Source organism: Idiotropiscis lumnitzeri, chromosome 19 (assembly GCF_059441095.1).
Source record: "Idiotropiscis lumnitzeri isolate Australia: NSW breed Sydney's pygmy pipehorse chromosome 19, RoL_Ilum_1.0, whole genome shotgun sequence".
Taxonomy (NCBI): Eukaryota; Metazoa; Chordata; class Actinopteri; order Syngnathiformes; family Syngnathidae; genus Idiotropiscis; species Idiotropiscis lumnitzeri.
This window is the reverse complement of record NC_142409.1, coordinates 10,959,167-10,985,518: the sequence shown is the minus strand read 5'-3', so window position 1 is coordinate 10,985,518 and position 26,352 is coordinate 10,959,167. Positions and strand designations below refer to the sequence as shown.

General features: G+C 45.0%; 2 protein-coding genes across 2 annotated transcripts; both read left to right on the top strand.

Annotated features, from left to right (window-relative positions):
* Positions 1–8,454: 8,454 nt before the first annotated feature.
* Positions 8,455–23,905, top strand: trpa1b (transient receptor potential cation channel, subfamily A, member 1b). The gene is made up of 29 exons (XM_088282507.1): positions 8,455–8,642; positions 10,879–10,997; positions 11,159–11,262; positions 11,494–11,656; positions 11,742–11,920; positions 15,350–15,457; positions 15,614–15,722; positions 15,966–16,111; positions 17,018–17,154; positions 17,478–17,526; positions 18,052–18,151; positions 18,233–18,333; positions 18,658–18,833; positions 19,694–19,858; positions 19,939–20,053; positions 20,130–20,296; positions 20,353–20,443; positions 20,507–20,566; positions 20,641–20,733; positions 21,032–21,102; positions 21,172–21,328; positions 21,417–21,506; positions 21,574–21,743; positions 21,808–21,937; positions 22,043–22,225; positions 22,306–22,374; positions 22,548–22,649; positions 22,727–22,845; positions 23,136–23,905. The coding sequence occupies exons 3-29, from the start codon at positions 11,167–11,169 to the stop codon at positions 23,344–23,346; spliced, it is 3,357 nt and encodes a 1,118-aa protein (XP_088138633.1). The 5' UTR covers positions 8,455–8,642; positions 10,879–10,997; positions 11,159–11,166; the 3' UTR covers positions 23,347–23,905.
* Positions 23,906–25,173: 1,268 nt separating this feature from the next.
* On the top strand, positions 25,174–26,110 carry msc (musculin (activated B-cell factor-1)). The gene is made up of 2 exons (XM_088282518.1): positions 25,174–25,446; positions 26,024–26,110. Exons 1-2 carry the CDS (start codon positions 25,174–25,176, stop codon positions 26,108–26,110), a joined length of 360 nt encoding a protein of 119 aa, XP_088138644.1.
* The last annotated feature ends 242 nt before the right edge of the window (positions 26,111–26,352 follow it).

Genomic DNA, 26,352 nt, shown 5'->3' with positions numbered 1-26,352 from the left:
CACACACACACACACACACGGGCTATGTCTGTAATAATGCTGCCACAAAATCCCATTTGAAACGCCACCAAGGACCTCTTTTTATGTCATCTACGCGTTAATCACTCGCCAGCGCCAGCGATCAAAACAAGGTAGCCATGTCCTCATCGCACAGGCTGTAGTTTTGTGTCGGCGGCTCGGGTGAGACGCGCACATACGCACACTCACGATTGATCATGGCTCAGTGCGGCCGCTTGTGTTTGCATAATACTTCCAGGACGGTGAGTCCTAATTGGAAAAAAAAAAAAGGTTCTATTTATTTGGATTCTCATTGCGACTGCCTGCTGTGTAGTACAGCTCAGACTGGCAAAACAGAAGCATAAAAGGATGATACACAACACTAATGGAACTAAAGAATGAAAAGAAGCTTGATAAAATCTCAGGTAAATGTGCAAAAGAAAAGTGCTAGCACGCATTGTCATTTTGTATTATATAAAAGCAAGGAAAAAAATTTGACTCTCACTAGAAAACCAGAAACACATTTAGCGCAGGTTGTCCATTTATGTGCTGATTAAAATGTCACCATCTTTTGGACTAAATTTTTAGATATTCTTGACATATTATTTTGATGATTACTTGAGCCTAATATATTTGTGGTGTTTTTTTTTTTTTATCCTTGAATAATGCAACAAGATCTTATTTTGTGGTCTTACCTGTTAGCCACATCTTGCTAGCAAATGGATCCCAAAACATTCAGGTGCCCATTCAGGTGCCTGATTAAAATTCAAGAGTTTCACCTTTAAGAAGAAATGCATATACAGCCACATACGACCATCGTGCCTGCTACATTAAAGCATAAATACAAAAAATAAAGTTTTCTTTTTTTTGTGTGCTGTTTTTGTTATTTTCTGCTCTTAACTGCTAGCCTATTCTTCTTAGCTACATCTTGCTAACAAACGGGACCCAAGCAGAGGCTTTCCATTTATGTGCCTGAGTGAAACTTTTCCACGTTTGAGGCCACTTTGTTAACTAACTATGATTTATTTTTGACTGAAATATAAAACGACTTGTGTCACCTCCACATTTAATAATTAATTTGATTCATTGGACTGAATTGTCCATTCATGTCCCTGATCAAAACTCAAGAGTTTTTTATTATTCTTGAGATACAAAGACATTTAAATCATATAACTACTAATATTGGGACCAAATATTAAGATGTCAATTTTTTTTCGATTTTGAATGACTAAGAAATGGTTCAGCTGATAGCGTTCGAGTGGTTGTCTCCCAACCCACAGGCTGTGGGTTCGATTCCTTGTGACCAAAGTGTCCTTGAGCAAGATACAGAATCCCCATTTGCTCTTATTGCTGTGTCATCCGTAAGTCGGTTTGAAACGCTACGAGTGCCTTGCAGGTGGAGAAGCGCTATGCTAACATTAATTGATATGCGTTGATAATATTGCATTCGTTGACCCCGTAGTGATCACAGGCATACTTTGCGTTTGTCAAGTGCGGCAAGGTGTTATTGGACTCTCTTCCACTTGGTCATATTTTCTTACGAAATTGGGAAACGGCCAGACATTTATGGGCCATAAGTAGGCGCTGGCGCTAGCCTTGGCTAGCTGACAACTTCATCAAGTCATCGAATAATAATGTTCAATCATGATCAGTGTCCGGGCGGTGATGTCATATCACTTCACTTGCTGTTTCTTCAAGGTTACAGGACGTATCGCTCTTTAAACGCCACGCAGGCTTGCTCGGGTGTCAATTAAGTCGCCGCTCATTCTGAGGTTTGTCCTTGGGATGGAACAAACCAGGGATTAAGGTAGCGCAGCTTGATGACCTGACAAATCATCAAATTGGCCGTTGTGCGACGACTGGTTGAGGGTTTTCAAACATACCGAGGACAGACGGAGCTCTTTCTCATCACGGGGCGACACTCCATCACGTCGAGGACTTAGTTGAACTCTCTCTGCATCTCAAGCGGATTTCCAGAGTCAACAGAAAAAGCTGCGCTTGTTTGATGTTAACTTGACAAAAGGGACGCATCACATCCGAGGTCCTTCGTTGGTATGCAAAGCTTAATCCCCAAAGGGATTCATGTGTGACTTTTAAGGAGATCACTTGCATCCCTCATCTTTGTGTTCTACGATGCTCGCTTAACATTCTCCTGCATATTAAGGTTCAAATGTGGTCGCTCAACAACCAAAAGCAATCAAGGACGACTTTGTAGTGAGGGACCATGTGGAGAATGGGGAATGGTCGAAATTGAGCGTTTAAATGACTGACTCAGACACATTCCGACATATTCAAGAGGAAGAGCTCGTCAAAGTACAAAGCCCTGCAATTTGCCTTTTAGGTCTTTATGATTTTCCAAAATGGCCGACTTTAACTTAAGACATTTTGCGCGTTCTGTTACGATGCGCTCCCCAGTGAGTTTTGGTTTTATTTGATTTATTCTGTTCACTTTAACTTTATTTTGTATGGTTTATTTTGGGTGTAATTCCACTGCAAGCCACTAGATGATGACTGCTGTGTTTAACGCTATAAATTTGAAAGATGCGTAAAAACAGGAAGTATTTCCAGTTCAGCCTCATTTTTAGATAGAAAGCAACCATGATAGGTTCATTTTATGATGTCATATTGAAAAATAAACCCAACCAAATATGGTCAATGTGATATGCAAGTTTTCGTAGTAAAGCAACAAAATACGCCATGATGCATTTGACAAAATCAAATCTCCGCATTTAGTCCGGGAAGTCCATATACATTTCGTACAATCACCCAACAGCTGACGGCAAAGTGCCGGTGGTTGCTAAACAGTAGGCCGGCTCCTCAGCTTCCTCCACCCGTGGGCAGTTGTCTCATTCAAAATGCTCATCCTATGAAGTCATCTTTTGCTGAATACTCCCGCCTTAAAAATAGATCCCATAGTACGCGCTGTGCCTCGCAATGAATTTGTTTGGGTGTACGCCAGTCGCGGTGGGTTCTGACATTCTGTACGTGAGCTTCTCTTCCAGGAAAGGTTTTTTTTTTTTTTTTTGTGTGGTGTTCGTTGCGATATATGGTCTTTGTGCTTGTGAGACTTGACTCGAGCCAGCCAGCGGGAGATGAGGTTTTTAACGACGTCTGTAAATTTACAGACAAGACAAGCCCAGGGGGTTTCTCGTCTATGGGGGCCTTCTTGCACCTTGACATTTGAAAGTTCCAAAAGTGGCATACAAAAAAAAAAATCGTTTTGCAGATTTGCCATGAAAAAGAATGAGCGATGGTTTCTGTCACCAGTTTCACGAAATGAGCCGCAATCGGAAAGAAATGCGCCATACAAATAAAGAGTATTGCATGAAAAAGGCCTGCAGCTTTTCATTCTGTTCGTCTCTGCAGAGAAAAAGCAGAAAAGGTATTTTTGGAGCCGTGACCCATCTGGCCCGCACGACGTAAGCTTGCGATCCCGTCGCTGGAAGGTTAACGTGGTTGCGATGATCCAAGGACCGCCATCTGTCCTCGCCGGTTGTCAGCGATAAGTCATTTTCATACGTCTCAACATCATTTCCCTTTTGAACCCGTGTTGTATGGATGGGCTTGTTGCGCCAAGGAGGGCGGCCAAAAAACACCTTGGCGGGGATCACGTTGGCCTTGCGTCACCCGTGGAGAGTTGTTGGAGATTTTATTATTTTTTTTCATGGCATTAATTAATTGCTGCGCTTGTTCTCAGAGTTGATATTAGTCCGCAGGCCGGCTTAAATTTGCAAGACATTTTATTTGCACTTTACAAGTTTCGATGAGGGATCATCTTTTTGCGCACGGCGAGTCCTTAAGATAAGATAAGATAAGATAAGATGTCCTTTATTAGTCCCACAATGGGGAAATTTGAGGTGTTACAGCAGCAAAGATATAGATCACACAGAGTCGGCGGCGTAATGTAGCCGTTAATGTATAACATTAGCAGCAGACATTCATAAAAAGCATGCAAATATACACAGTATAAACGTATCTTAGTGTAAGGAAACACTCCTAATGGCAGTTTAAAACCAAAATGGCCGACTTGCCGCTCAATTGGTCAGAAGACTAAGAATAAACGTAATGATTCCAAGAGGGCCCGAAAAAGAAATCACACAAGCAACACAGGCAGGCGGTAATGTTATCCCCGAAGGCCACGTAGCGTAACAGACACCTCAGCGAAAGGTTAGCTCGCGCCCAGCCCCAAACTCGTCCGGTTTGATTACTCTGTCAGGCATGGAGGTAATTAAGTCAATACAGTTTAATTACGGTGAGTAGGACTTCAATGAATCGTTCCTCGGCAAAGCACGGACACCGCGGCCGCAGTTGACATAGTGACACTCGCGTAACCTATTTTGGATTTTTGCTGACAATATTGATGAGACTAAACTAAAAACTAAATTAAACAATCACAGCAAATGTGAAGAAATAAAATAAAATAATTTTAACTTTTATTTATATCTGTTATATTTTGTAATATTTTATTTTATTTTTTTCCGATTAACATACCATTGAATTGTTATGACTAGTAATATAACTAGTAGTAGTTGTTGTATCATTATCATACAAAAATAAAAAAAGGTCCAAAATATTACACGTCCAAATTTGGTATTTTTCACAAACCTATAATGGTTGATCTACACGTTTTTGTTTTTTTTCAAATTATTAACCAATTTAACTCATTTACTGGCATTGACGGCTAAAGACGTCAAAGATCCTTTTTTTTTTTCCCACTCGGCTGGGAGTGAATGAGTTAAAGTGCCCAAAAAGGTTTGCTCACTTGAACGAGCCAATGTCGGTTTTTTTTTGGACTCTCCTTAAAAAGTGATGAGAAATTGGGGCCCATGCCAGACAAAAAAGCTAAAAGCTACTTAAAGTCCAAAGCAAAAGGATCAATACATGACGAGTACAAAAAAAGCTGCTTGATGCAGACGTGAAGCTCCTCACAATGCTGAGGAACAAATTGCTTTTTTTTGTTGTTGTTGTTTTTCTCGAGGAAACCTTCTCTGCAGACGTTTACACGCATGAATGCATCTCGGGAGCGACCAATCTGCATTGATTTTTGGGACTTTTTATTTTTTTTCCCCATCGCGTGTGCAAGCGGGTGTTGTAATGAGCGGCGAGTTGTACGAAGGGCAGCGTCACAGGGGAGTCTCTTGACCTCGCGCATGTGGGAAGCGTGAAGGAGGACGTTCAAGAGCGTAAAAAAAGCGTTTGCGTTTCTCTCGCCGGCTAATGCACGTGTTTGCTTTGAAACAGAAATAGGGCGTCTTTTTACTTTGAAATACAAAAATGCGGACGACTTGCCTCAATGGAAATAATGGAAATAGAAAAACGGCGCTACCTCGGCTTGCGAGTGACCCAACTGACACGTTTTTCAAGCCGTCACCTGGACGATATTTTTGTCTGTTCTGTCACAAAAATGTGAGAACTTCTCAACAAGTCGCGGGTTTGAAATTTTTTTTGCAATATCCCAAAATTCAAACCAGAAATCCACAGATTCTAACCACTCAACTGTGAGGCAGATGTGCTAACCACTATGGCACCGCGTTGCCCGACTAGAATACTGAACGTGATTCAAAGAGAAACGCATCGAAACTCGATGCACTGCACGGTATACAGAACTAACGCATCGATAAATCTAAACATCGGGAATGATTGAACTTTTTTTTTTTGTTTTTTTCAGCCGCATTATTTATTGTCAGCGGAGCGCCTACACACGCACGGATGCGGGTAATTTATTTGCGGGGCATCAAAAACATTTACGAGTCTGTTTCAAGAAGAGGAAGCAACAGCAGCAATAAATCCCGGCCGTGCCATCTCTCGCTAGCACCTCTTCATCTCCTCGTTTCTCGGCGCCTTCTCTTTGGAGAGATTTATCGCACGGCTTACTAATTCGCTTTTGCTGTGTTTAGATATGGAAAAAAAAAAAACGGGGTTGTTATTGATTTTCTTATTTGCCATCGATTGAACCGACATGGCCTGCTGTCTGCTCGGGCGTCCACAAGGTGGCGTCATCCTCATTTGCCTGCACAGTTTGAGTGACTCCCACTGCAGCACGCAGCAGCAGCGGCTGATGATGCTGATACCTCATCCAAGGCAACATTTGTGATAATAGCCTGAGTAAAAATGGGAGCAAGCGCTCACGTGTGTGTTGAGGAAGCTGGCGGAACGAGTGATTATCTCAGTGCGGCCGTCGCAAAGCAGTCCGACGACCTTCAAAATAATGGCGGCGCTGGAGCGGGGGCACTTCATTACCCGTCCGCACTCTCGCCGCTAAATGGTGGGCGGGAAAAAAAGGTCAGAGGGACTCGGTGGGCTGCGTTTTCTCTACTTTTCATGTACAAGCTGAGCCCTTGCGTTGAAAAAAATGACCTTTTTTTTATTATTTTATTTTTTTTCCTGGGGTACGGTCCCATTATGACTTGAAACTAACAACATTTTAAAAATATCGTCATCTTTAAGGGACTAACACCAGTAAAATGAAATAAAATAGTCGCAGGCTACATTGAGTTCATGGAGAATGACGTTTTTCATTTCTCGGCCATTAGCATTCTGGGAGTGGAATGTGAGCTTCTCTTAGATCACATAAACGCATAATCAGTTACCGTTAAGTTACCGTGTTTAATTACCGCAGGGAATTAACGGATTCTATTTATATAGTTGTGACATGCTAATTAGCTTCCTTGGCTAATCCCCGTATACTGCAGAAGGGTGTTTATGATGACACGAGCAGTTTTTGTCGAGTGGCATTTAATGTTTTACCTTGCAAAAAAAAAAAGAAATAGCGCAGGACTCGTCCCCCGAGGAATCTGCCTGAGAGCAAATCTTATTCATAAGTTATAAAACGCCAACGCACGCGTGGTCACATCCGCACACACACACACATGCATCACTTGGGTTGTGATTGACAGCTCGGTGCACCTTGCATATTGCGGCACTCAACCTCTTTTATGTAAGCTAACATGTAAACTCGTTTAAAAAAAAAAAAAAAGTTGGTCAACTAACTTTATGAGGCAACTTCCTGGGACAACGGGGCAGTACCATTATTGATTGTGGGGAAGGTAAAACTTGTTTTTGCGAGTCAAATGACGAAAAAGGAAATTAGACATCTATCTTCCATAATCAAAGTCCATGTTTGTTAGTTCAAAAAAAAAAAAGCTCCTGTTTTGTTATTGCTATTTGCTTCTCTCCGTAAGTTAGCGAGCTAATTCCTGGTGAGTTGAACTCTACCAATTTCATTGCTGGGTAGGAAAAAAAAGTCAATTAAATGCCTCTTAAAATGGCTTTGGGTCATTTTTGTTTGTCAATCATGACTTTAACTTTAATATTTCCCATCTTAAAACTTTCTTCTCTACGATTTCCCCACCAAAATGTTCCTCATACACTTTGGTAATGTTCACCGGTCCAACTTTACATCTGCCGTACACTAAATAGGCTGTAAAATAATATTTGCCCGGTTATTGTTCTTCAAGCACCACATTCGGCCAATCGCAAAGCAAACATCATCCAGTGTGTGCGTGTGTGTTGACAACATTTCTTCTGCCAATTGGTCCTGTTTGTTTAGGTAATGGCTATGTAAACATTCATAGCATTTGAATAGTGTCTCATCACTGTGCACCTGTGCACCTTTCATTAATCAGTTTCAGTGTCACCCAAGAAAAAAAAACGTTTTGTAAACGTGCCTTTACAGCACTTTACAGTATTTTATTTTATATACATATATATAAAAAATTTAAAAAAAACATCACTAAACCGAATATGAAGAATTTTTGAGTTTGTGCATCATGACTTGACAAGATTGTGCTGCGCCTCCACGCTAGTAAACTGCCAGTGTATACACAAATCTACATGAAAGCCCAATATTTGGCCAGCTGTCCAACCGATTTTTTTTTACTTTTGCTTTGAAGTCTTCAGACAGCTAACATAATGCTAATGCTAACTAGCATCTAGATTGTGGTCCTTCAACATAGGTAGCCAGATACTATCACAGTACCACCTGTCATATCCTCTGTGACGAGCAACTAATATGAACGGTGTACTGATGAGCTGAGAGAGGAGTGGAGATGTCTCGATGAAAAGTTAAGATTTCAAGGCACTGCTGTATTTGTTTGTAAAATCCCCCCACAGGAGAATTCCTTAAACCCACCATCAGCGAGGAGGCCTTAAAGGTTACATTAAGAGGCGGTAGGGAAGCAAATTGCTTCCTTCCTCAAGGTTTGATGGATCGTATACGCCGCGGTGTGCAGCCGGGTGGTCAGCTTTGTAGAAATGTCACAGAGAGCCTCGGCGAGCCTTTCAAATTTAACAACAATGAAGCCCGGCTCAGTAAACAGGCGATAATGGCGAGTCTGGAGAGCACCGCTTCCCTTCTCATTGCCCCCCCCTCCCTCCTCTCCCCCCTCCAGGCCTGCAACACGTCCTTCCCTTTTACCAGCATTTGCGCATCTCGCGTTTTGCTGCCGTAATGTACCGCAGCTGGTCAGATTTCCTCTCATTAGCCAAGTGGGCATGGCCGCGCACGGGCTCGGAACAACATAATGAAAGGGTCGCGGGGGACGGCATCTTGACAGCGTCGGAAGCAACAAGAAGAAGAAGAAGGAGGTGGCGGCACTTATGAGGCAAATTTCTAGAGGATTCTCCTTCACTTCAAAACACCTCAAGTAAGACTTTTTTTTTAATTCATAGACAGGCTTAAAAAAAGTTTTAGATTGAACTTGGTTGTTAGTTTACAACTTCAAAATCGTAATGATGACTAGCCAGATGAGGAGAAAAGCTTGCCAAATAGTGCACCCACATTTCAAGTGATTCATATATCAGATATTAAATAGTTTTAAGCAAATCTAAATCAGTAGATGAGAAGTTTGTCAAATTGTGATTGTGAGCCGAAAATTGTTTACGAATTGGTAATTAACTGCCGCGCTTTGAGAACTTCAATACGAAGTCAAATTGTGAGAACAGCTTGTCAAATCGTGACCATACCAAAATTATAAATGTTTAAAATGTGGTTATTGATATAATAACTTGTCAAAGTGTTACAAAGCCTTAACCAACGGCCATAATACAGGCATGGCTGTGACAAGCTTGCCAAAAAGTGAGTCCATGTTTAAGTATTTTTTATTGTTTTTTTTTAATTAATTAGTTTTATTAACGTGTTATAAAGCTGTAGTAAATTCTTAGTCATACATGAGTGGGAAATGTTTGCCCACATGAAGAGTTTGCTAGATTACATTCAAAAGTGTAAACTGCTTAATAACGACTTGATGGACCTTAAGATGCGACTATAAGTCAGTAGATGAGAAAAGTTCACCAAATAAGCAGCTCGCATCTTAATTGTGTAATAATATATTTGTGCAATTTAAATCCTTAATAAATGGTCAAAATCATAGATAGTTGGCTAAACAGTGATCCTGCATTCAAAATGCTTGACAAATTAGTAACTAGTTTTGAGATGGAACAGGGTTGCCAAATGGTGAGCCATATTTTATTTGGTGTATAAATTGGATATTAAGTCATTTTTTAAGGTGTTAGAGAATCTTACTCTTTCCATAAATGGGTAAAGATTGCTAAATAGTTGGTTCAAATAGTAAGGCTGCATGGATTTTTATTTTTCTTATTTTTTGGGGGGGAGTGGGTAAATCTGATAAACTGCTACAAGTCAGTACATGAGAAAATAGTGCCAAATAGTGAGCCCACAAATGGATCTAAGTAGGAATAATACGAGGATAAGACAGGAAAAGAAAGCCAAAAGGTTATAACAATAAAAGCGAGATTATGTTGACCAATAAAGGAAGTCAGATTTTTGCAAAAGATGTCTTCTTTCCATATGTAAAGTCTTAATTTATAGTGATAATGTTGTTTTTACAGGAATAATGTGATCATCTTTATGAGAATAAAGAACATACAGTGGTGCCTTGACAGAGACTGACTGAGTACTCTCATGTTGTCAGTTTACATGTGTTGCTGCACTCCTAATAATGGGCACACTTGTCCAAACATTACAAGTGAGGCCAATTTGATTATGAGGAAAACAACGAGAACAAAAAGCCAATGTGAGTCATTTGTTTCCCGGAGTGCAGCCAGACAGCCATTGTCCAATTTCATTTGGCGAAAATGAATCCCCATTTTTCTCTTTGTGCGCTGCGGTCTCCAGTGTAAGACGATAAAACGATTAAAAGTTATTCAAATATTGATGGAGATCAGACAGGAAACATTTTAGCAGATGTTTTATTGTATCTTGTTACACACGCTGGCCGGCTACACACTCACTACACTGCCAATGAAAGTTTTTGAAAACGCACACTGGCAAGATGTTTTATATTCGTGATTCATGATTGTAATAATATAACTTGCTCAAAGTGACGGCGTGCTCGGCCCGTATTGAAAAGCAGGGGGGGAAAAAAGAGGTAATATTATGAGAAAAATGCCCAAAATATTTCCAGAAAATAGATTTTTTTTTTTTCAGAAAACAAGTCATTACGACTTTAAAGTTGGCCCTTTTTTTTTTTTTTATTTTACCCCAATAAAGCCGTAATCTTTATTTTAATTCAGACGTTCTCATTTCATTTGAATTATAATATTTGAGAACTTATGAATGTCTCAAAAATATTTTTGGCCTGCAGTATTTGTTTAATTTTCAAACAGAGAGAAAAAAAAATGAGCAAAAATATTTTTTTTTTGCTTGAATGTAAATATCTTTGTCTTATCTAGGAACGTGTATTTTTTAAATTAATTTAATTACGTTTTTTTTTTTTTTACAAAAATATAAATAGCATTAAAATAAAGTATTATTTCTGTGAAAAAAGTTGTAATCTCCAAAAATACCCTCATTTTAAAAAGATTAGTCATATTTTTTATCACAATGATTTTAAGCGCCTTTTTGCAATCTCGCCCCCTCAGGATCACCCAAGGACGTACGGCCTCACCCCCGGCCCGCCCCCTCCGGCTGCGAGGAACATAATTGCTTTTCTCCACATCGACCTCGGGAGCGAGAACTGGATCTGAGCGTCCTTCTGGGGGTAAGGACGATATCACGTGGGCCAATTTCCCCTCAAGGCTCGACTTAAGGCCTTATCTGCCCTCTTGCAAGCACAAATGGAGATACGGCTGCTATATACATCCTGATTTGTTTCCCGTTTGGATGTGTTTGTTGATGTTTGTGGACGATGACACACGCAAGGGTGAGGGATGAACTTCGGCAGGGAGGTGGCCAGGCAGACCAGTTGTTATACGTACGTGATAGAGGATGAAGATCCAGCCCTGGCGCATTTAAATATATTTGAGGTGAGATGCCTTTTTTTTACATTTCTGAAGAGTAAGACCACATTGAAGAAACCCATCGTGTCATGTAGGAATAAATACAAGTGGTGCCGAGAGACACAAATTGTATTATTTCTCTCTCTCTCTCTCTCTCAATAATACTACTGAGCTGTACAAGACAATATGACATTGGTTCCACATGTAGTGGTGGCAAAGCATGAAGCAAAACGTTTACCTCTGTTCTGTGTGGTCTAGTTGGCCGAGAAGGGTGACCAGGCTCTGCTGGAGAGCCTGGTGAGGAAGAACCCTGAGGTCCTAAGTGATAAAGATGAATATGGCGCCGGTCCCGTTCATCACGCCGCGGCGCGGGGCCACGTCGCCCTCATCCAATTCATCACGGGCATCCTGGGCCCGCAGGGTACGGCCGCCGTGGATCAGCTGATCTCTACGGCGAGATGTTGTACACACTCTCGTTCATTCGTCGATGTCCTCGTCCTTCGTAGAAGCTCTGAACGGCTGCGATGAGCGCGGCGATGTGCCCCTCCACTGGGCTGTGGACAAGAACCAGGCGGAGATTTGCAGGGTTCTGCTGGATCTGCGGGCCAACCCCAACATCCTCAACGCGGCTTTGCTGTCGCCCTTGCACTTGGCCATCAGTCTGGGACACAACAGATTGGTGGAGGTGAGTCTCAATTGCATAGTCGGACTTTGTCAAACTTTGGCTAGTTCAAACCAAAATGGGTCCTTGAGAGTTTTTCATGCATCCTGTTTAGGTCCAAATTATATTCAGAGATAAATTCTTCGAACTAGCTAGATTTCTTTTAGCTCTTATTGGCATCAACTGAGGCACAACATCGATATACCCGCCAAGACATCGTGAACATTGGATATCGATGCGAAATAACCATCACAGAGGAATTTTGCTATGATCGCAAAATTCCGAACGAACTGGCGAGGCTGCCCGGCTCACCATGGCTGGTCATCGGGGCCGGGAGGCGGCGCAGGCGACGCAGAGAGAGGAAGCAGAAGCGAGGCTGCAGGTCCGGTGTCTTGCAACGGCTGCGACGGCAGCCCCATAGGCAACCACTACCGAGTCTGCACCTCACCAACGCCAGATCCGTGGTCCACAAAATCGACGACCTGGGATTACAAATCCTGGGAAACCGCTATGTGCGCGATAGCAGTGTGATCGTCGTCACGGAAACCTGGCTGCACGCAGACGTCCCCGACGCTAGCATCCAGCTGGCCGGGCGCTCGCTACATCGCGCGGATCGGACGAGGGACACCGGTAAGAGGAGGGGCGGGGGGCTCTGTGTTTACGTGCATGAGAACTGGTGCGGCGATAGCACGATCGTCGAGAAGCACTCTTCCCCCGACATCGAGTTCATGTCCGTTAAATGCCGGCCTTATTTTCTCCCGAGGGAGCTAACGGTAGTGATTGTCACAGCTGTTTACATCCCTCCCGACGCTAGCACTAGCACGGCGCTCTCGCTACTCGCGTGCGTCATCAATAAACATCAGCGGGCCCACCCTGATGGCGTTCACGTAGTAGCGGGAGACTTTAATAAGGCCAATTTAAAGACTGTACTCCCAGAGTTTCACCAGCATGTCAAGTGCCCAACGAGGGGAGACAACACTCTCGACCATGTGTACTCGAACATCAAGCACGCATACAGAGCCCTCCCACTCGCCCCTCTCGGCCAGTCAGACCACCTGTCCTTGCAGCTCGCACCTGCGTACACCCCTCTCAGGCGCAGATTCAGGCCTACCACAAAGACTGTGAAAACCTGGCGTGACGACGCCATGAGTGAATTACAGGACTGCTTTCATGACACAAACTGGGACCTCTTTGATCATCAGGACCTTGATGTCTACACGCACTGTGTACTGGACTACATCAAGTTCTGCATGGAAACTGTGTCCCAACATAAGACTATACGGACCTTTCCAAATGCGAAGCCCTGGATGTCCAGCAGGGTTCGCTCTCTCCTCAAGGCCCGTGACGCTGCCTTCAGGTCAGGCGACAAAGCCCAGTACAGGGTGGCTCGTGCTGACCTGAGCAAAGGCATCAAGCTAGCCAAGGCAACCTACAAGGGGAGGCTGGAGGCCCACCTTGCCAGTAACAGGCCACGGGAGGTGTGGCAGGGTCTACGGAGCATCACCAACTTCCGTGGCAGCAGCACGACCTCTGTAGACCCGAGTGCATCGCTGGCAGAGGAGCTTAACTGCTTCTTCGCTCGCTTTGACTCGCCCCAACCGTCACACCCCCGCACTTCAAGCTCCAACTCCCCCCCACTCATCGTAGAGGAACACGATGTGAGGCGCGCGCTCCTGGCGGTCAACCCCAGGAAAGCTACTGGACCCGACGGAATACCAGGCAAGGTCCTCAGAGCATGTGCCCACCAACTGTCACATGTTTTCTGCAGGATCTTCAACCGCTCCCTGGCTCAGGCAGTCATCCCCTCCTGCTTGAAAACTTCCACCATTATTCCTGTCCCCAAAAAGTCACCAGCCGTCCACCTGAATGACTACCGTCCTGTTGCTCTCACACCAGTCATTATGAAGTGCTTCGAGAGGCTGGTTCTCCAGCACATCAGGGACTGCCTTCCTCCCACTCTGGACCCCTACCAGTTTGCATACCGGGCTAACAGATCCACTGAGGACGCCATCGACACTGCTCTGCATGTTGTGCTGGGCCACCTGGAACGACAGCAGAGCTATGCAAGGATGCTCTTTGTGGACTACAGCTCGGCATTCAACACGATCATCCCAGACATCCTCGTCGCCAAACTGGACACTCTCGGCCTCCCTGCCCTCACACGCATCTGGATTAAGGACTTTCTGACCAACAGACCCCAGACTGTGTTGCTCGGCCCCTACACGTCCTCCACCCTCATGCTGAGCACCGGTTCCCCCCAAGGATGCGTGCTGAGCCCTCTCCTGTACGCCCTCTACACCTACGACTGCAGCCCGGCCCACGGCAACAACACCATCGTCAAGTTTGCTGACGACACGACAGTGGTCGGTCTGATCTCGGAAGGTGACGAGACAGCCTACAGAGAGGAGGTAAAGAGACTGACAACTTGGTGCAAGGACAACAGACTGCACCTTAACTCTGCTAAAACAAAGGAGATTGTCGTCGACTTCAGGAGGAACAAGACGCTGCCGCCCCCCCTCTGCATCGAAGGCGTGTGTGTGGAGAGGGTCCACACGTTCAAGTTCCTGGGAGTACAGATCTCCGATGACCTTTCTTGGAGTCACAACACCACAGCAGTGGTAAAGAAGGTCCGCCAACGTCTGCACTTCCTGAGAGTCCTCAGGAAATTCAACCTGGACAGGAAGCTGCTGCTGGCCTTCTACCACTCGTCCATCGAGAGCCTGCTGACGTACTGTGTCTCCACCTGGTACAGCGGCTGCACTGAGGCGGACAGAGTGAGGCTCCAGAGGACAGTCAAAACAGCGCAAAGGATTATTGGCTGCCCTCTCCCCCCACTGTCGGACATCTACACCGCCCGGTGCCTCAGAAGGGCTCTCAACATCGTCAATGACAATACCCACCCAAACTCACACCTGTTCGACCTGTTGCCCTCTGGCAGGCGCTACAGATGCATCAAATCAAGGACCAATAGACTGAGAAACAGTTTCTTTCCGAGAGCCATCTCCATACTGAACTCTCACACACACACGAGACCACCCTAACCTCGCAAAACAGCATTGTGATGTGTTTCTATATGCCCTATTCAGTACTGAATTCCATTGCACTGTCTTCTTTATTTATCTAATTTATATATTTGTCTGTATTATTGTTGTATTGCACTGGAGAGGGGAGCCCTCTAATCTCGTTGCACACTTGAGTACAATGACAATAAAGGGATTTCTATTCTATTCTATTCTAAAAATTGCTGTCAATGACCAACCTTGGGGGAGGTCATAAAAGTTCAAAGCTGATGAGAACTTTTGCCCTTGGCGTTCACGCACCGTAAACTCACGTCAGCGCAAGTCAATCGAGGACGACATTTGGCCGAGCGACACCTTGGACGGGTCGCCAGTCAATCACGCACCAATCGCACTGCTGACGACTGAAATGAAGTGGCGTGTGTGTCCTTGACAGCTGCTGCTCTCCTACGGCACGGTGGACTACGATCAGCCCGGAGACCTTGGCAACACCCCCGTCATGATGGCCTGCTCGCTCAATAATTGCGAAGCTCTCAACTTGTTGGTAAGCGACACAAAATTTGGGGTAGACGGAGACACAACATGTCAAGAAAGGAAAAAAAAATGTAAGGGTTCACGACAATTTTGAGGGTAGCTAAAAAAGTAGATGTATTGCGTGTCACAAAATTGTCTTACGAGGTGTGTGTGTGTTTTTGAAAAGCTAAAGCACGGAGCACGCCTGTGCCAGCAGAACAAGCTGGGACACTTTGCAGTGCACGCGGCTGCCTTCGCCGGCGCAAAAAAGGCCTTGGAATTCATCTTGAAGGCCGGTAAGATAAAATATGCATGAGATTATTTTATTTTATTTTTTTATGTTTCAAATTTATTACAAAAATAATTTAAAAAATTTGTTGAGGTCACAAAATTCAGGTGAGCACAAAAAATAGATGTGGGGTGGCAAACTTGTGGGGGCAGCATAAAATATTAAGTGTGGGAAAAAAAAAACATTTTTTTTTTTTTTTTGGTCAGTGTGTCCTAATTCTATTGCACGTGATCAAATTATCCGCCAACAGGGGAGAAGCTGGGCTACTTGGGCGATAACCACATTAACTATCTGGACAAATCCAATAGCTCTCCTCTGCATCTGGCTGTGCGGGGCGGCAACGTGGAGACCATTCGATTTTGCATCGACAAGGGAGCCAAAATTGACCAGAAACAGGTACGCGTTTGGTAGAGCTTACTGGAATTTGGATGAACATTTGCCACGCCGCGAGATGAGATTTAAAAAAAAAATGCTTTCAATAAGCGCCTGCCGGACTGTTGCTAAACTCACACCGTGAATCCAGTTTCTCTGAGCAACATGAAATAGTGTAGGCGTGTCTATGAAGAGCAGTACCACAAAAAAAAGCAACTCAAACGCAAAAAAGTCGGCCATTTTTATTTGAAGTAGACATTTTAGGCTCATTTAACCATGACCGGGGATCCTAAAAAGAAAATGGCCGCATGAAATTTTGTAGGTGCATTTATCATAAGTAGACCCACAAAAAAGTCTCAAAAACTGATGGTTTGAGGTATTTGTTTTAGGTTAAATTGACCAAGATCCTTCAAAGAAATCCTTATTTTTTTCCAAGGGACTTAATTTGAAGCCCATTTTTAAGACAGACGTTATCGTAAACTGCATGTGGGAGGAGCAGGAGGGCCAAGCGGGACGACGCGCCATACAACATGAAATTCAAAAGGACAGAGTCAGACCAAACGTGATTACAGTTGCGTAAATATAAGTAGCACGAGCATTCTAATGGCGCCCATCTGCTCGTGGCGTTTTCTGCAAGCGGGCTCATGTCCAATGCGAGAGAGCCCGGTGCCGCGGAAATTGGAACAAATGACCTCCACTTACACCGTGCCGAAATCAGAGGCCTCCTCCTGCCACTCCTGCTTATCTCATTAAAGGCTTGCGTTACACATCTCAGCGTTCAGCCGGCAAGTCTGCGCCACGCTAACAGCGCCATACGCGTCCTTTTTCCGTTTTGCGCCGTCAAACGCGATACATCAGCGTGTCCTCTCGTGGACGCTCATTACAAGCGGCGCTTTAATCGACGCGTGTTTGTTTGTGTTTGGCGCGCAGCATGACAAGTCGACGCCGCTGCACTTGGCGTGTACCCAGGGTGCCATCGAGGTGGTCAAAATGATGCTGTGCGCTCAAGGCCGAGTGGATGACATCATTAACCTCAAGGACGGAGCGTGTCAGACGCCGCTGCACAGGTGGGCTCTCTCGCCGCATGGCTATGGACGAATGGCTCGGAGGAGAGTACGTAGTGCTGGCGTGACTACGAGCGACCCAATTTTAGTGATAGACCGATATGTTTTTTGGGTTTTTTTTCCGAAATTTTTGAAAACTAAAAACTCCAAAACATGCATATGTTTACGAAACAACTTAATTGATTTACAACATGAATGATTCATTCGCACGGCACCTGCCTGTAAAATGACACTCCCTACACACAGTGACAATAAAACAAAGTCACGTACAGTCAAATATATTAAACCTGTCTTACGATTCCTGTTTCTGCTCTTCTTCTTTCCAGGGCTACCATTTTTGACCACGTCGACTTAGCCGAGTACCTCATATCTTTGGTAAACATCCACAAACTGCATATACAGCACAAGCGCTAATAATATGAATTCCTCAATATAGCGTCAAGACATACGGTGGCATCGTGACCTTTGAATAAATATACAAGCGCGCTTATTAGCTTGTAAAAGGAGGCTTGCAATTACTTGTCACCATCTGCCGTTGCCAGAAGAAAAACGGCTTCAAGTTGACCTCTTGTCCAATGATTCTTTAAGCAAACACCGAGGCAACGAATAGACACATGCACACCGTTTATCTTAATTAAAAACAATGCGCCTGCACGGGAACATGTTTATGGCTATGATGCGGTTTGTTTCGAGCACGGTATTAGTCGTGAGCAGATCGAAGGTTGGCGCGCCATCTCCCTTGTGTCAAAATAAAGCCGGCATTTTTTTGAATCAGGATCATTTGGGTTGTCATTAGACTGATCTTGCGCACCAGCGCACCCCCGGAATGCACAGACCACTTTATGAGAATATTTTTTTATGAGCAAACAACCTAACCAGAAATGCTTTGGCCTCCCCCAGGGAGCAGATATAAACTCCGTGGACTGTAAGGGCATCCCGCCTTTGCTACTGGCGACTAGTTGCGGCGCGTGGAGAACCATGGCACTGCTTCTGTCCAAAGGTGGAACACCATATGCATGCGTGTTGACCGCAATTTGTGTTTCTCATCATTATTGCTTCATTTTTAAATTTTTTTTATTAGGGGCCAATGTCAACCTAACGGACCGGTTTGGCTGCAACTTCCTTCATTTGGCCATCTTGCAACCCAAGGGGCTGAAGAATCTACCAGAAGATGTGCTGCAGGTAAATTGAATTCGAATTAATCAAAAAGCAAAAATAAATACAGACAATAAATTACATACGAAATAGTCCTTGGCCTGTCCATTTTTGGGGGCGTGGCTTAGCCAAAGCTCAAGTCCTCTATGGAGGATGTCCAGTCCAAGTCGTGTGCGGTCTTCCTGTTTACCATCATCATGCGTTATCGTTTATATAATCCGCCTTTAACTTCAGATTGTTACGTAAACCCGAGCCTAGCAATTAGCCGCATGAGCGCTTTAGCGCACGCGATGCTTCCCAGCTGCCTTATAGATCGGTACTCGGCTGATGTTTCTTCTTCTGCTCATTTAGCGCGGCAGCGTGAAGGCGTTGTTGAGTTGCGAGGACAACGAGGGCTGCACGCCGCTGCACTACGCCTGCCGGCTGGGCATCCACGACTCGGTGCGCAACATGCTGGGCCTCTCGGGCCAGCTGGGCCTGGCGTGCAAGTCCAAGGACAAGAAGTCCGCTCTGCACTTTGCCGCTCAGTGAGTAGCTTCGGTCGCCCCGAGGGGCCGGGGAATCAAGTGCAGCTGTTCGCTATAGCGCTATGCCAGAGTCTCTTCTTGGATGCAGCGGACTGTTTTAGCACTGCTCTCGGTCTCCTCTTGAGACTAAGGGCAATGACAAGCCATTACCACAAAGAAGACAAAAGGCTTAGTAAAGGATCTTCGTGTGGGATGCTTCAGTATCGTTGTAGGACCGAGGCACTACTATACGCCACACTTTAGCAAAAGCAAATATTCATCATCCTTTATTAGTCAATACTGCGGCTTTACTTTTTTTAACCGTTATGCTATTTGAGATTAAAAAAATTTTTTTTAAAAAAGACCGCAGGAGCATAACGACTAAAATATGACTCTTCCGAGACCGAAGCCAACTGTTTCATCTCCCTAATTGGACTAATGAGATATTAGAGCAGAACAATATAAGTGCGTTTCGTCGTTACCTCAGCATACAGTTTCTTTTTTTTTTGCGCGAAAAGCTTTTTGACGATTAATTGGCCCTGACATCTCCATTACGCGCTGACCCAAGGCCTGGAATAGAATTCAATTAGTGAGGCATATGTGATTTTTTTTTTTTTTTTTGTAGGTGTGAAATGCATGATCATGTACTCATTCCAGCAGGCAAATGATGACGTCACAAAATAGGGTTCTCAATCTGAGGACTGTGGACCACTGGGGGTCCACGAGCCAAAGCTTCCACTCTAAAAACATTTGGGAGAAAAATAACCCAATTACGGCTTGACCCAATTTGTAAAATGTAGCTGGACCAAAATATTTTTTTAACGACCCTAATATGACTTCCGTGACTATCGTGACCTGTCGACGACGCTATCGCTTTGCAGGTACGGCCGCATCAACACGTGTCACCGACTGCTCGAGACCATCACCGACTCCCGCTTGCTTAACGAAGGCGACGAGCGGGGCCTGACGCCGCTTCACTTGGCGTCCAGAGGCGGACACACGCAGGTGGTGGGGCTCCTGTTGCGCAAGGGGGCTCTTTTTCACAGGTACACGCCTTTAAAATCGATCAATCAAAAATGTCACGTAAACAGCTGTGACCACCGCGTGTGTCTTATGATGTGGGAAGTGATTACAAGGGCTGGACGTGTCTGCACCACGCGGCCTCAGAGGGCTATACGCAAACGATGGACATTATATTATCCGCCAATATGAAACTTCTGGATAAAACCGATGAAGACGGGGTACGAATGATTGCCCCCCCCGCGCCCTAAATTTGAAAAGTTGACTATATTAAAAGGTTCTGATGTGTCGTTACAGAACACCGCCCTCCACATCGCAGCGAGGTTGGGCCACGTGGCGGCGGTCATGGTGATGGTGAACCGGGGGGCGGAGTTTGTGTTGAACAAGAGCGACACGTCGTTTCTCCACGAAGCGCTGCAGAACGGGAAGCAGGATGTGGTCAATGCCGTCATTGACAGCGAGAGGTACGTCAAATTGACGACTGGTCGGTTGCCGTTACTTTATATTTTTGTCCCGGCAGATGTGCCGAGGCGTTGACCAAATTTAAAGCCGGTGGATCCCAGCGATGCGCCATCATGGACATGATTGAATACTTGCCCGAGACATACAAGGTTTGCCTTCTCGCACATCACGCGTCTGCGTTTGGAAATTTCACGTTGATTCCTGCTTCATAGCATCTTTTGGACTGCAGCGTGAGGGAGTCGGAGGACGATCAGAACGCTCCTGAATTTCACGTAATTCACCGGCGACATGAATCCCATCCCGAAGCGACGGCACGATCAAACTGATGTGCGTCCGCCTTCCGCAGATTAAATACGACTTCACGTGGCTGCAAGCGCCGCTCGAAAAGCAGAAGAAAGGCGACAAGTCCAACCGGGTGCAGCCACTAGCCGCGCTCAACGTAAGTTAAGAGGAAACGCGAAGCTACAAAAAAACTTTGCCTCGATGTGACACTGCCATCACTAAAAATTAAAAGCAGTGACTGCACGAGCGCTGAATAGAATTGGAGTTTTGATTTTTGACCTCCGTTTCTGTCTGTACTTCGAACTGCTTAGCCTTTAAAAATCAACATGCTTCTTGCGTTCACTTAAAACGGTGATCCGGCATCGTTTAGAAATAATTGTAGGAATGTTTTTTAATTCGAAGATAATATAGCGTGTCACCGCGCTAATGTTCGGTATGCTCTTTCCTCCATGCAGGCGATGGTGACGTACAACCGCCTGGGGCTTCTCAACCACCCCGTCTGCAAAAAGTACCTTTCCATGAAATGGTGAGTGCCCCGTCGTCTTGCGTTTGCGCGATTTTCCCGCGAGCAATCTTTGTTGCGCCGATCCCGCAGGTTGGCGTACGGGAGCACGGCGCATATTCTCAACATGTTCATGTACCTGCTGGGCCTGTTGCCGCTGACTCACCTCATTGTGACTTTGAGGCCCACCACGAACGTCACCGAGACGGGCGAGCACACCATCACCATGGTGCCCGTATCCTTCGTGGAGGTCCGATCACGTCCGAGCACCGGATGTCACGTGATGCGTGACTGAAAGAGAAGAAAGACATTTTTTCATTTGTCTTTGCGTTGAGCAGCAAAGTGTGTTCCTGTCCTTCTGTATGGTGATGGTCCTAGTCATGAACGTCTACTCCATCGTGAAGGAAGTGCTACAAATAATACAACAGGTAAAAAAAAAAAAATGTTTTTGAACTGCATCCATGTTTTTGTCTAACTGGCGTTGTTGCGTCTCAGCGTTGGAACTACTTGAAGGATTACTCCAACCAAGCCGACTGGTTCTCGGCCGTCAACTCGCTTGTGTTCGTCATCCCGCTCATGCTCAACGCGTCGGGCTCGTGGTCCTGGCAAGCGGGCGCCATGGCCGTCCTCAACTCCTGGATCGCGTTTCTTCTCTATCTCCAGAGGTACGCAAACATTCCATACGAAATCGCCTGCCCGGTGCTTGACGGCGGCCGGTCGCCCCGGCAGGTTCGAGGGCATCGGCATCTATGTGGTTATGTTCGGCGAGATCTGCAGGACGCTCTACCGCACCGTGCTGCTGTTCTTTTATCTCCTGCTGGCGTTTGCTTTGGCCTTCCACGCGCTGCTGCTCAACAGGGTACGAAACCTGTCGGTCTTAACGACACTAACCCAACAGTTTTTAGCGAGCGCCTCAAAGTCAAGTCGTACTCACGCCACATCATATTTCGACCTTCTCGTTCAGCAAGAGTTTCAGAACCTGCCGCTGTCCATGATGCAAACGTTTGTGATGATGGTTGGCGAACTCAATTACCAGAACAACTTCCTGGACGCCTATCTCAAAAACGAGCTTCCCTTCAGCGGCTTGACGTACTTGTTGTTTGTCTCCTTTGTTCTCATGCTGCCCATCGTTCTTGTGAACTTGCTGGTAAGATGGCCCCCGGATGCTTGAATGCAAGAAGAAAAAAAATAAAAAGAAAAAAATAACGGTTGCTTTCCGTCTTGTAGATTGGTTTAGCGGTCGGCGACATCGCAGAAGTGCAAAGAAATGCGGCCATGAAAAGAATTGCCATGCAGGTGAGCACCACTTGTGCCCAAACAAGAATCCATTAAAGATTTGCTGCGTTTTAACTTTGCCGTGGTGCTACTCATCCACTGAACGCTTGTTCCTCACGAAAGAGGAAGTGTTTAAAAGGGTGGCAAACAAACTTTTCATCGGCATGAGAACACAATCACTTTTTACATTTTAGATTGATCTCCACACCGCCCTGGAAGACAAGCTACCTTACTGGTTCATCAAACGAGCAGACAAATCCTCCGTCATCATCTACCCCAATCGCAAGTGCTCCAGGGTAAACTCAAACTCATCAACCGGAATAATGACGCATTTTTGTTATTCATTCCTCGAATTTCACTTTCGCAACTGCAGCACTTCTTAATGGAGTTATTTGGCGGTAGCGTGCCGGCCAACGACGAGTGGAAGCGAACGCAGGTGGCGTCGCAACGATGCTCCATGCTGGAATCGGAGATCAAAAAGCAAAAGTGCAGGTAACGAGAGAAAACAATATTACTTTACGTTGTATTCACGTGATCCTTTTGCCAAGCGCTTTGAGAATGCGAATGCATGGAAAAGCCAAAGTGGGACGTTTTTGATGCATTAGTGGCTCTTAGTGGGAAGTGTGGTCATGACACCACTCCAGTCCGTCCAACAAATGCAAAGTTAATCACATTTTTGGTCGAATGATACCTGGATAAAAAGTGACGATTTTAAAACCGGCTTCACCAAGTCGGCATAAGCCTCCGAAATCGAGAGTTGAAGCTCAAAATGTCCTCTCCAGGCTGAAGGAGATGTCCGGTATGTTGGAGAAGCAGCACAGCCTCCTCAAGCTCATCATCCAGAAGATGGACATCACCTCCGAGGCGGACGAGTACGACGGTCCCGTCAACGTTCGGGGCGCCGCGTGGAAGCGTGTGTGTCTACCCAAGCGCACCACCAGCGTATCACGCTGGGTGCCGCTCTTAAAGGCCATCGAGTCCAAGCCCAAATGAGGCTGACGATTTTATAAAAATGTTCACGTGCATGAAAATGAAACTGTCAAATTTAGTCAAGCAAGTCATGCAAATTAATCTAAATCAACACCAAATAGAGTCGACGCACCCCCTCTGACCTACACCCTGAAAAAAGATATCAAGACAAAGCCACTTATAGCGAATAACAAATAAAGCTAGAAATTAAACTGAAACGCACCAATCCTGCTCCTTCTGCTGTCGCCGCCTTGACCACTGAGGGCGTTGTAACAACGGCATGCAGATACAAACCAACTTGTTTCGAACTTCCACTACTACTACTTTGAGGAGCTCAGTACATTGCTGAAATATTAGCTATTTTTCTTTGAGGATAAAGAATATATGCCTGTGAGTATTGTCTGTCTACATGTGTTGCTCCACCACTTGTGTTCAAATATCTGTTGCTTTTGAAACCGTGACTATACTAATCATCAACATGTCAAAGGCATTTTGCGTTGTTTGTTCAGCAAAGCCGACTTTCCTATCATCTAATTCTCTTTCTTCCATGTTCAAACTTCAGCTAGTAGTGGCATTAAACAGCGTGGCGCCTGTGCATGCACTGTAAATTATGATTATAAAACAATAAAAATATTGTGAAAATTTGAAAGCATTTGAGTATCGAGTAACTACAGGACCCCATGACAGATTCCACTATTCATATTTTTCAACGCTTTTATTTATGAAATTCTCCCTTCATTGCATTCATTTTCTACATTTTGAAACCGACTCAGTTTTCCCTCAGGCTCGACTTGCAGGTTTGGTACATTGTGTGCCAAGCCTAACCCAACTTTGACTTTCTCCAGTCGCCCGCCAAAAAATCCTCAAAAAGCAACAAGAAGTAGCAGAGCAAAGAATGCAAAACAGCGACGTTAGCCCCGATCATGCCAACGCGCCAGATGTCATGGGAACGGCAAGCAGCTGCTCCGTGTGCAGAAACACGATCCCTCTGTGAAACCTTCCGCAGGATTAGACGCTTTTGATAAGGTCTTCAAGACATTTCTATCACTGAAAAAAAACAACAACATATTTTGGGGGAAAAGGTGAGCTATAAAGCAAAACAAAGAAAAGGCAACTTGCAGCTGGTGTACTGCGGCGCCTTGAGATACAAAACTTTGCCCATTGCGAATGGAAATGGCTTTAATCTGATCAAAACATTTTCCTTGTGCGTTCGTAATAAGAAAAAAAAATCACCTTTGCACTTTACAAAACCATAGACTAATAAAATAACTAAACAGAATGCAAAGAATTGAACGAAGGCTGCCAGGATGGCCGAGTGGTCTAAGGCGCCGCGTTCAGGACCCAGTCTCCCCAGGAGGCCTGGGTTCGAATCTCGAATTTCCCCATTGTGGGACTAATAAAGGCATTATTATATTATTATTATTAATCCAAATCATTGTGCAGCTCCTGCTGCTGCGCCCGCTTGGGCCACCAGAGGGCAGTATAATAGTCACACTCAGACAACGAAGAGACACCATGCGTCGCGCCACCGTTTGCGTTACTGTCGATAAGATGAAATTCCAACAATTTTAATTTAAAAAATGTCTGAAAGATTAATCGATTGCCAAAATAGTTGTCGTTTCTTTTGCGAATCGATTAGCGTGGTACAATTGCGGTACTTGGCAGAATGTGGCCAAGTCTCCTTAAGTCGAGGCTGAGAGGTGGGAGGGGAAAGTGTTGCCCAGATGTCAGCTTTCTTAAATGACAGCCGTCGCCCAGTCACAGGCTTGTTTTCGCTTTCGTACCCCAACCAGTCCACCGAAAGATTCCTCTGGACGCAGTAAGTGCACATTCGAGGAGTAGCAGGTGGTCATGTCAGCCGACTGGGACGAGGAGGACCGAGGAGTCGCAGAGCGAGGAGGAAAAGAGTCACAAAGGGACGCAGCCAACGCTCGCGAGAGGGCCAGGATGAGGGTGTTGAGCAAAGCCTTCTCCAGGCTGAAGACCACCCTGCCCTGGGTGCCCCCCGATACCAAGTTGTCCAAGCTGGACACGCTACGTCTGGCCTCAAGCTACATCTCGCACCTCCGGCGACTGCTCCAGGACCACCCGCTAGACGACGCCTACGTGAAGACCACCAGTCTGGTGGGCTACTTTTACTAACTTCAAAATCAACTCATTTGACTCAAATCTTAATGCGTTGTTTTGCATGGTATCGTCATGATATCACATTGTATCGCATTCTAGTGATATTTATCGTACGTTGTAAGGCTGTACAATTTTGAAAAAAATACTCTAATAAATTTTTTTTCCTCTCAAGATTGGGTTTTAATATTTAATATTATTTTTCCCAGCAGTAAATTAATCTAAAAAATAAGAGATTTATTATACATAAATGTTTGGGACTAAAATAAAGGCAAATGAACCATGAATTAATATGAGCTATAGTTTGTCAACTACTTTAATTAGAGGTGTTAACTCAAAAATCACATATCAGATGACAACAATACCACTCTAGCTTTTCATCTTCCTATAAATACATACATAAAAGAAACATACAATACATCAGAAAGACTAATATTCGTGCAGTACTGAGAAGCCAAGAGAGGAGCAGAGCCTTCAGTACAGTACATCCCACGTCTGCTTTATACTGCCCCCAGGTGGCTAAAATATGCACGAACATGATATGTTTGTACAATTATGTACGTATTTGTCCCGCCAGACCTGGCCATTTGGGGCATCGGGACACTCGGAGGATGAGGACTCTCATTCCAAGACCACCACGAGACTTTGCGGCGCGACAGCCTGAACGCAGTACGACCCCGGCCTGAGCGTTGCACTACGACATCAAGGACAAAAGACAGCAAAAGAAAAAGCAAAAACAGGAGCACAAATACTACCTCTTTCTCAATGTTTATCATCACACAACTATCAGTGTGACATTCTCTGCTCTCCGGTAAGATTTTGCGAGATTTGAGGCACACTTGGTGGCACCGACAAACAAGGGGAAGGATTTTCATCAGGTGGCTGTTAAACTTGCAGCTGTCGGAG

Coding starts and splice junctions, on each gene's coding strand:
- trpa1b (XM_088282507.1), top strand. CDS start 11,167: ATGAACTTCGGCAGGGAGGTGGCCAGGCAGACCAGTTGTTATACGTAC. Junction 17,155..17,477: donor TGTCAGACGCCGCTGCACAG/GTGGGCTCTCTC, acceptor TCTTCTTTCCAG/GGCTACCATTTTTGACCACG. Junction 22,846..23,135: donor ATCAAAAAGCAAAAGTGCAG/GTAACGAGAGAA, acceptor TGTCCTCTCCAG/GCTGAAGGAGATGTCCGGTA.
- msc (XM_088282518.1), top strand. CDS start 25,174: ATGTCAGCCGACTGGGACGAGGAGGACCGAGGAGTCGCAGAGCGAGGA. Junction 25,447..26,023: donor ACGTGAAGACCACCAGTCTG/GTGGGCTACTTT, acceptor TTGTCCCGCCAG/ACCTGGCCATTTGGGGCATC.